Source organism: Rhincodon typus, chromosome 36 (assembly GCF_021869965.1).
Source record: "Rhincodon typus isolate 14 chromosome 36, sRhiTyp1.1, whole genome shotgun sequence".
In the NCBI taxonomy this organism is placed as follows: Eukaryota; Metazoa; Chordata; class Chondrichthyes; order Orectolobiformes; family Rhincodontidae; genus Rhincodon; species Rhincodon typus.
Genome location: NC_063367.1, coordinates 5,793,864 through 5,804,850, shown reverse-complemented (window position 1 = coordinate 5,804,850; position 10,987 = coordinate 5,793,864). Strand labels below are relative to the sequence as shown.

At 43.3% G+C, this 10,987-nt stretch overlaps 1 protein-coding gene across 1 annotated transcript in view; it reads left to right on the top strand.

Moving 5' to 3' along the window:
* The window catches only part of malt3 (MALT paracaspase 3), a 93,350-nt gene that overhangs the window by 52,654 nt on the left and 29,709 nt on the right, over positions 1–10,987 (top strand). Inside the window, exons 9-11 of the mRNA XM_048617026.1 lie at positions 76–253; positions 5,015–5,089; positions 8,841–8,968. Of these exons, the coding sequence (XP_048472983.1) occupies positions 76–253; positions 5,015–5,089; positions 8,841–8,968 (381 nt within the window). The remainder of the gene's footprint in view (positions 1–75; positions 254–5,014; positions 5,090–8,840; positions 8,969–10,987) is intronic.

Below are 10,987 nucleotides of genomic sequence, written 5' to 3'. Positions count from 1 at the left end.
CCCCCCCCCCCACTCTCTCTCTTTCTGTCTGTCTGTCTGTCTTTCTCTCTCTCTCTCCTGTTTTTGACCCAACAGCTCTATTTTACTACGCTGGGCACGGCTACGAATGTTCAGGAAGGAACTACATGGTGCCAGTAAATGCTCCAAACCCATACAGACCGGAGAACTGCATCAACGTTCAGAAAATCCTCTGCAAGATGCAGGCGAAGAACACAGCCCTGAATGTCGTCCTGCTGGACATGTGTCGGAAATGGTACGCCCATCTCCTCTTCCCCTCTCTACCAGCTATTCGCTTTTAGAAATTGTATTTGAAAAATAATTATGGCAGGCACCAGGTCTGTGCTGTCAGGATTCCTATTTCCGTGAAGAGATTTTAACTCTCCCCGCTGCTGCACCACATACAGCATAATATCGCTGTGATAGTTATATTCCCAATATTCCAGAAGAAGAAGGGGAGGGAAGGTAGCTCATTCCTGGTTACAGAGGGGAATTACAATCGGGGGTGCAGCATTGATTAAAGAAACAACCGTACCTCTGAGGATGAGCTGCCAGATGGTGCAATAAATGACGCTTACTTGGGTTGAACAAAGAATTAGAAGTAATTATGCTTCTGGGAGTATACTCCTAGGCAGAGAAGGACCGCAAGGGATTGGCGGTAAATGCTGGCCCAGCCAACAGCACTCACGAGTGAATAAAAGCAATTCAGATTACCAAATAAGTACAGCGACGAAAGGGCAAGGGGAGGCAGTGGCCCAGAGGTATTATTGTTGGACTGTTAATCCAGAGACCCAGGTAATGTTCTGGAGAACCTGGGTTCAAATCCCACCACGGCAGATGGTGGAATTTGAATTCAATAAATATCTGGAATTAAGAGTCTATTGATGACCATGAATCCATTTTTGGAAAAACCCATCAGGTTCACTCATGCCCTTGAGGGAAGGAAACTGGCCATCCTTGCCTGGTCTGACCTACATGTGACTCCAGACCCACAGCAACGTGGTCAGGCAGTTAGGGATGGGTAATATATGCCCTCCTCTCCTGAATGAATAAAGAAGGAAAAAAAGGTAACAGCCGGGTATTTCAACCACCCAAATGTTAACCAGAAGTACTTAACCTAAAAAGTGCGGAGGACAAAGATCCAGTCCTGAGGAAGGGTAATACCAGAAACGTTGACTGTTCCTTTCCTCCAGATGCTGCCTGGCCTGCTGTGTTCTTCCAGCCTCCTGTTTATCCACCAAAGAGTTCTTAAAAAATGCATTCAGGAGACCTTCTTCAGTCAGTGAAGCAAGTCCAACGAGAAGAGGCAGCTTCACACTTGGGTTCATTCTCTCAAGCTAAGCAGGTGGAAGGGACATCAGTGTGAGAGCATTTGGCAGTGGCGGTCATAATTCAGTTAGGCTTAGTAACAGAGAAGGGTAAAGTGAGCCAACATTTTAAATTGGGGCAGTGCTAACTTCACTGAGAGCTGAGGTGTGATTCAACAAAAAAGGAAGGGACTGGAAGCAGGTACTTGAAGATAATCCTGTGTCAGAGCAGAGGGAGGTATTCGAGGTGGGGCCAAAGGTGGTTGGAAAGCAAACAAAAAAAAGGCAAAACAGTCACAGCACAGTCTCCCCACCACTGCCTCATCCCCAAGATGTCAGAGCATTAAGAGTAAGATGAGGCAAAAAAAAAAGAAAATTCACCTGTCAGGAGCTCAGCTGAGAAGGGGATTAAAAAAACAACAGGGGTGAAATTAAAAAGAAAATTTAAGAAACTGAAACTTAGTGCCTGAAAGCGTGGTGACAGAAATGTTCATGTTTAAAAATAAACCCTTGTAACGGTGTAACCCCTACAGCTGCAGAAATTGAGCAGGAAGTTGGGATTAGATTAGAGAGTTCTCCTCTCTAGGCCTGCATGAAGACAATAAACTGAATAGCCTCCTTTTAATACTGTAACTTTTTCTATCTTTATATATTTGAAGATTGCGGATGGTATTGTCACTGGACTACTAATCCAGAGACCTCTGGTACTGTTCTGGGGACCCAAGTTCAAATTCCACCACAGAATTTGAATTCAACAAAAATTAAAGGTCTGGTGACAACCATGAAGCTGCTGTGTCAATTGAGATAAAAATCCATTTGGTTTAATAATGCCCTGTAGGGAAGGAAACTTCCATCCTAACCTGCTCTTGCCTACATGTGTCTCCAAACCCACAGCAACGTGGCTGACTCCTGACTGCCTCTGAAATGGCCTAACAAGCCCCCTTAGTTCGAAGGCAATTAGGGATGAGTAAGAAATGCTGGCACCCATACCCCATGAACGAACGAAAAACAAAGTTCCTTCAACCAGATTCTGTTATTGTCACATTGCTGATGATGGGAATTTGCTGTACAGATGTTGGCCACAGCATTTTCTACATGATAACACTTCAAAAAGTAGCTCATTACCCATAAAGAGCTTTGAGATGTCCACTGGTCATGAAAAGTGCCATTTAGGTGCAAGTTTGATTTCTTTCAAATTGCTGCGCAACCTTTAAATCTTAAATGAATATTTAGCTGAAAATTTTGATTTAATTTATTGTAGTCACATTTATTGTAGGGGAGGCAATGGCCTAGTGGTATTATCGCTAGAGTGTTAATCCAGGGACCCAGATAATGTTCTGAGCACCTGGGTTCAAATCCTGCCATGGCAGATGGAGGAATTTGAATTCAAAACAAAAGAAATCTGGACTTAAGGGTCTAATGATGACAATGAATCCATTGCCAATTGTTGGAAAAATACCCATCTGGTTCACTGATGTCATTCAGGGAAAGAAATTGCTGTCCTTACCTGGTCTGGCCTACATGTGACTCCAGGCCCTCAGCAATGTGGTTGGGAAATAACTGCTGCCTAGCCAGTGATGCCCCTATCCCATGAAAGAATAAAGAAAGCAATGTACGTAAGTACAATGAAAAAAAATGTTTTGCGAGCAGTACAGGAAGATCACAGCAAACAAGGATATACAGATCATTGGGTGCTTAGACAGAGCGAGGCATACAAGGTTACACTGCTCAGGAGGTGCACAAAGCAAGATCAACATTGTTTGGAGTTAGAGAGGTCCATTCAGCAGTCTAATAACAGCAGGGAAGAAACTGTTCTTGAACCTGTTGGTGCGTGTGTTCTTGAATAAGCACAATTGGTCTATACAGTGACCTTTGTAGACCACAGTGTGTCATCTGTTGGATTTCTATTGAATGGCTGCAGTGGCAGGAAATTGAGCAACACTGACTTTCTCGAAACTCTGAGCTTTGGAGGAACCTAGTGATGTTGCACTTTCTTCAGAGATTGGATGTCAACAGCAAAAACGTACAGTTGTGTAGCACACCTAACACAGTGAAAGGAACTGGTACATGGGAGTGTTATACAATAAGGTTTCACTTCTAGGTGTATGGGATATCTTGATCAAAGACTTAAGTGTTAAGGAGTCTCTTAAAGGCAGGGGAGAGATGTTTAATTGATGCCTGGGTGAATAGAGTCTAGAAGGAACAATACCTGACCTTCTGTTGGGAAATAACGCAGGACAACTGACTGAGGTTTCAGTGGGGGAGCACTATAGGGCAAGTGATCGTAATTCTATTAGTTTTAAAATAGTTATGTCTAAAATAGTTATGTCTAGATCTAGAGTAAAAACCCACTTTGGTAAAATTGTGAGACGTAAAACAAAATGCAATTCATATGTTCATAAAATGATTAAAATCCTCATGCATCATGTGAATGAAGGTACTGAGATCACACACCTGACAACTATGTCTTTTACTGGTTTTGATTTCCTATGGAGTGGGGTTGGGAACCAAAGCAATAGAGAGAAAATGTTGAGGCTGGTACAATAGATAAGGGGAGCAAGTCAAATAGTCAAGGCAGACAAGAGCTTGGCAGAGAACGAGGTGAGACTGATAAATTAAACTGCATTTACTTCAATGCAAGAGGCCTGACAGGTAATGCAAATAAATTCAAGGCATGGTTGGGAACATGGGACTGAGATATCATCGCAATTACAGAAACGTGGCCCAGGGGAGACAGGACTGGCAGCTTAATGTTCCAGGGTATAGATCCCATAGGGAGGGAAGAGAGGAGGGAGACTGGCATTTTTGATCAGGGATAACATTAGGGAGGATATTCCTGGGAGATCGCCCAGTGAAGGTATATAGGTGTGACTGAGAAATAAGAAAGGGTGATCACCTTATTGGGATTGCATTATGGTCAGTGGGAAATTGAGAAGCAAATATGTAAGGAGAGCTCAGATTTCTGTATCAGTAATAGGGTGGTTATGTTAGGGGATTTTAACTTTCCAAGTATAGACTGGGACTGTCATAGTGTTAAAGGTTTGGATGTGGAGGAATTTAAGTGTGTACAAGAAAACTTTCTTATTCAATATGTGGATGTACTGACTGCAAAAGGAGCAATACCTGATCTTCTATTGGGAAATAACGCAGGGCAAGTGACTGAGGTTTCAGTAGGGGAGCACTATAGGGTAAGTGATCGTAACTCTATTAGTTTTAAAATAGTTATGGAACGGGAGAGAACTAATCAAAAGATTGAAGTTCTGAATTGAAGTAAGGCCCAGAATATCCAGCTTCAAATCCCATCTGCTATAGGGTATGTCATAATGTCTCCAAAAAGGTTGATTAAAACTATTGTCTGAAAGTGCCTCATCCACATTCTGTCTCTGTGAATGGAATTTCCACTTCCAGATGACCAACTAAGGGATGACTCACAGCGAAGGGTTAGGTTTTTCATGTTGGCACTTCACTGCCCACCTGATAAATTGAGCTGAGGACTAAGACCAGTGAGGTGGTGCTGTGCTGATTTCCCTGAGTCACAGGCTTTCATACCCAGCCTATTACTGCACACCCTCACCTTGAATGCCTCAGAACAGAAGCCGCTGCCTCCCCCCATCTTTGCAAGACCCACGCCTTAACTTCCAATGCATTCTTTGTGTAACTTTCGAGAGGCTTGAGATATGTCTCTGAAATCCACCACATTTGTTTTCCAGGTATAATCAGGAATACTTTCCTTCAGATCTACAGCCGCTTGCTCCCACAGGAAATATCGTCTATGGATATGCGACGTGAGTATCCCTCTGCTATTCCAGTCTGGGAGTGAATGGCAATGATGTGTATTTCCTGTACTTGGTGTCAGCCCTGCCAGGTCAGGCAAAGGCCTGAACCCTTCCTTTCCCAACCCCAACCATCATCTTCGCAACTTCAGAAGATCTGCCTCTTCCTCTGAGATGCTGTGGCATGGCAACAGAACAAAGGCTACCCAGCCCCTCGAGCCTGGCCTTGATCATGTCTGACCTGTACCTTAATTCTGTTTACCTAGTTTGACACCACATTCCATAAAACTGCCATTTCAACCTTTGGGGATAATATAAAACTTGCAAGAGTTGTAAACTGTGAGGTCAGTTGTCATCCTTTAAAAAGAACATTGCCTAGCTGGTGAAGGGGGCAACCATGTGGCAAATGAACCAAAAACAGAAATCACTGGGAAAATTCATCAGGCCTGGCAGCATCTGCGGTTAACTGAAGCTCTGAAGAGGGGGTCACCGGACCCGAAACATTAACTCTGCTTTCTCTCTCCACGGATGCTGCGGGACCTGCTGAGTTTCTGCAGCAGTTTCTGTTCCTGATTTCCAGCACCCGCAGTTGAAGCTCAATGTGGAGAAATGAGCGTGGTTCATTTTAGTCGGAAGACCATGGAAAGACCGTGTAAAATAGAAGCAATTCTAAAGAGTGTGGGGGAGCAGAGGGATCTGGGTATATACGTGTATAAGTAGGACAGATGCAGGGAGCAGTTGATAAAACTTAGTGTCCCAGACTTTATTAATTGGGGCTTAGAGTAGAATTGTAGAATCATAGAATCCCTACAGTTTGGAAGCTGGCCATTCAGCCCATCAGGTTCACACTGTCCCTTCAAAGAGCATCCACCTTAGACTACCAATCCCCCACCCTTTCTGTGTAACCTCACATTTCCCATGGCTAATCCACCTAGCCTGCACATCCCTAGACACTATGGGGCAATTTAGCATGGCCAATCCACCTACCCTGCACATCTTTGGACTGTGGGAGGAAACCGGAGCACCTGGAGGAAACCTGCACAGACACTGGGAGAATGTGCAAACAATATACAAGAGCAAGGAGGTTATGTTGATTTTGAATAAGATGCTAATTTGGCCTCAGCTGGAGAATTGCATTCATTTTTAGGTGCCACGCTTTGGAAGGATCTGAAAGTAGAGTAGAGAATGCAGGGCATAGGAACAGCAATAGGCCATTCACCCTGTCAGACTTGTCAGTTCATGACTGATCATCTCCTCAATGCCCCTTTCCCATGGTATCTCTGTATCCCTTAATGTCATCCAGAAACCGGGCTTTGAAGGCTCGCGGGAGAAACAAGTCCAAAAATTCATCAACCTGTGACTGACAAAATCCCTCCTCATCTCTGTTTTAAATGGCCTTTATGCTGAGATATCTCCTGATGTTGGACCCCCATCCCCAAAGCTGTAACAGTTCTATGAACATATATCCAAGGGCCAGTGATTCCTTTGGACTGCCCCAGTATCAGCATTGCCCAATTGCCATTCAAGGCTAAGCCAATCCTACAGTATAGACCAGCGAAACTATCTTGTAATCTCCAATCTCGACATCTCACTGAAAGGTGTGGGGAAAAAAATGAAAACCTGTGTCTCTGCACCCCTTACAGATTGGCACTAGGGGATAGAACCATTGCAGGCACAATGGACCAAATTGCCTCCCTTCGCACCGTAGCAATTCCGAGTTTCTGTGATTGCGGTGTAGCCACTGTTGGAATGAAGGAAATAAAGCAGTTGATTTCACACACAAACACTAGGAAAATCCGTTTGGTGATATTGGTTGAGTGAGGAATATTGGTCAGTGCCATGGGGGTCTCTTACATTCACTTGAGAATGGAAGAGCAAGCCTTAGTTTAATGGATCTTCGAAAGACATCACCTCCAACACTGCAGCTCTGAACTGTTGCATACATACTCCAATCTCTTAGTCAGGACTTAAACCCCCAAAGTTGTCTCTCCAAAGCACGGACGCATCAGCTGAGCCATGGCTCAGACAAGACAACAGAACTCGGCAAGCTCCTATCTAACAGTAATGTCATCCAGTAGAAATTGCTAATCAGCCCTGAATGTGGCTTCAATGACCTCTCTCTAACCAAGTCCACTAAACTCCTTGTTGCACACTGACACAATACAAATAAGTACACTTCACCTGTCCCATGTTTGCATGACAGCTCACACCATCCTGATGAAAGTGAAGTACTGCAGAAATCTAAAGTAGATTTGGGCCTGTATTTATTGCAGTGTAGAAGAATGAGGGGTGACTCTATGGAAACATACAAGATTCTTCGGGGACTTGACAAGGGTAGGTGTGGAAGAGTTGTTTCCCCATGTGGGAGAGACAAGGACCAGAGGGTTCAATCTCAGAGAAAGGGATTGCACATTTAAGACATCAATGAGGAGGAATTTCTTCTCTGAGTGGAGTGAATCTGTGGAATTCTTAACTGCAGTGGGCCGTCAGGGTTGGGTGATTAAATATATTCAAAACTGATAGATTTTTAATCAGTAAGGGAATCAAGGGTTATGGGGAAATGACAGGAGAGTGGAGTTGAGTGTTATCAGATCCATCATGATCTCATTGACTGGCGGAGTAGACTTGATGGGCTGATGGCCTATTTTTGCTCTACATTTTATAATCTGAGATATTCAGCTGCTCTGGCAGTTTCATTGCAGAGGAAGAGAAATGCAGTTAATATTTCAAATTGACCAGGAATCTTCCTCAGAAATATTTCTATCCGACACAGTTCACTAACCGAGAAAGTGAAGCAATCACTTTCTTTGACGAAGACCTGTTACACTTTACTCGGCTTGCATCCTGCGGGAGTTCAGAAGAGCAAGGTTTGACTTAATTGACCCCTATATGATCCTTAGGGGTCTTGACAGGGTGGATGTGGAGAAGGTATGGCAGAATCTCAAACTGTTGATAATGGTTTCAAATAAAGGATCACCCATTTAAAATGAAGGTGTAGAGAATTTCTTTCTCATAAAAGGTCATGGGTTTTTGGAACTCTCTTGTTCAAAAGGCTGTGGAAGCAGAGAGTGTAAGTACTGAAGAGTGAGGAGCAAGAGGAGGCCATTCAGCCCCTTGAGACTCCTCTGCCATTGGATACAACCGTGGCTGATCTCACTTCAGCCTCAACTCCATTTTCTGCCCGCTCTCCATAATCCTTGTACCCATTACTAATTAAAAAATCTGTCTATCTCCTCCTTAATTTTACTCCATGTCCTGGCATCCACCGCAGTCTAGGGGTCATGAATTCCACAGAGTCACCATCCTTTGAATATTTCTAAAGCAGAGGTGGATAGAATTTTGATAAGCACAGGCGGTGAAATGATATCAGGGATGTGTGGGAATGTAGAATTGGGCTTAAAATCCAATCTTATTAAGTGGCGGGGCAGGCTCAGAATGGCTTGACCCTGCTCCAGCCCAGTGTGTGTGTTGATGTTTTACCAATGTTCACGATGAAGACTGAGATCACAAGTCCACTAATGGCATTAATTGGCCATTTCACATTTCCTAATCCAGAAACACAATTGGCTCCATGTAGGTTTCTCAGTAGCCGCATGTGGCTATTGGCTAATTGCACAGTACTGCTATCGAATCAGAAGAAGACTGGCCTTTAGGGGACCAAGAGTGAAAAAGATATTTCAAAGAAAAAATTGGAAGCAAGGAGCTGTTGGAAGCTACAGCAATGGGAAAGCTAAAATGTCTTTAACCTGTGCTGGAATTACAGGTGTGAAGATGCGGAAGCCTATGAGGTACAGGATGGAGAGTACAGCTCAGGAATCTTCATGAAGTATCTTAAAAGGCACATTCTGAAGAAAGAGAAAGTCACCCAGATTTTGGAGAATGTCTCTGAGGGTAGGTGTGACCCATCCTTTTCAACATGTTACATCTTTGCTGACCGGCAGGAAGCTATCCTTATCCCCAGCTTGTGCGTAAAATGAGAGAAAGGAAGGAACGTAAATTGAAAGAGTGCCTTTCGTGACCTCGGTACATTATAGTGAATGAAGTAATTTTTTACAGGGGCTACTGTTGTAATGTAGGAGACACAGTCATCATGTGACACAGAGCAAGCTCACACAAACAGCAGGTAGTCCAATGTTACAGATCCCAATCAGAGCAAAGGATAGAACGGCTCTGCTTCCTAACCAATGATTACTCTTCTGACAATCTCATTTATAAAAGTTATAGTCATTTTGAGAGAACTTGCTGCATACAAGTTGGCTGCTACATTTCCTGCATTGCAAACTGCGACTGCATTTAGAACGTATGCTGTTGGATATAGAACTGTTCGGGAAACCTAGGGATCATGGAAGGTGTCAAAGAAATAAGTAGATAAGGAAAAGCAAATGGGGAGGTGGGAAAAAAATCACTAAGTCTTATGGGGTAACTTATCATGGTTTATAAAATCATGAGGGGTATAGAAAAGGTGAATGGCAAGTGCCTTTTCCCTAAGGTAGGGGATTTCAAGACTAGGGGGCATATTTTTAAGGTGAGAGGAGAAAGATTTAAAAAAGACATGAGGGGCAATTTTTTTTACACAGAGTGGTTCGTGTGTGGAATGAACTTCCAGAAGAAGTGGTGGATGCGGGCACAGTTACCATGTTTAAAGGACATTTAGATAAGATCGTGAATAAGAAATGTTTGGAGGGATTTGGGCCAAGAGCAGCAGGTGGGACTAGTTTAGTTTGGGATTATGGACAGCACAGACTAGTTGGACCGAAGGGTCTGTTTCCACGCTGTGTGGCTCTATAACTGTATTGCATACAGATGATAATCTCCCTTGTTCACTAGTAGTTTACAGATAGAAATAGGGAAATAGCTAAACCCGGGAGATGTAAATAGATACACGGATCCCTGGAAAGAAACAACAAAGAGAGAAACATCCTCCAAGTTTGAATTGATCAGGCCAAGGACAGGGATTTACCAAGAACCAAACGTAGGGCTATAATCTGCAGCGGTAGAGCACCTGATGACACCTGCTAAGGATTAAACTCATCCTCGAAACATGTCAGTTTTATTTTAAAGTTTTGCTTGGCATGTTCCTGGAGGTATTAGCCGAACGTGGTGCAGTGAGAGAAACTGCAAAATTCAGGACCAAAGTGAAAAAGGTGCCTCCTCAATCAATCCAACTGAAGTATTCTGGAATAAACTGACTGAAAAGGAAATGTAAATTGTAGAGTGGTTAAATTCAACGCCAAATCATGTACAGAAAGTGTGAGAGAAAGGGAAAATAACAAAGGAATTGTAAACAAAGAACTTTCACATTTATGATTTTTTAAAATCTCCACCCATAATTAAATACTGACAATGAGACTCCACTCTTGTAATAGATAATTATCAATTCCAGAGAGATTGACAAAGTGTCATTAATGATGTCTGACATTGAGGGAATCAAAACAAAAATTAAGATTGAACTCTCAGTGGTGAGTATAGTTCATAGAACATAGAACATTACAGCGCAGTACAGGCCCTTCGGCCCGCGATGTTGCGCCGACCTGTGAAACCAATCTGAAGCCCATCTAACCTAAACTATTCCATTATCATCCATATGTTTATCCAATGACCATTTAAATGCCCTTAAAGTGGGCGAGTCTACTATTTTTGCAGGCAGGGCATTCCACGCCCTTACTACTCTGAGTAAAGAACCTACCTCTGACATTTGTCCTATATCTATCACCCCTCAATTTAAAGCTATGTCCCCTCGTGCTAGCCTTCACCATCCAAGGAAAAAGGCTCCCACTGTCCACCCTATCTAATCCTCTGATCATCTTGTATGTCTCTATCAAGTCACCTCTTAACCTTCTTCTCTTTAACGAAAACAGCCTCAAGTCCCTCAGCCTTTCCTCATAAGACCTTCCCTCCATACCAGGCAAC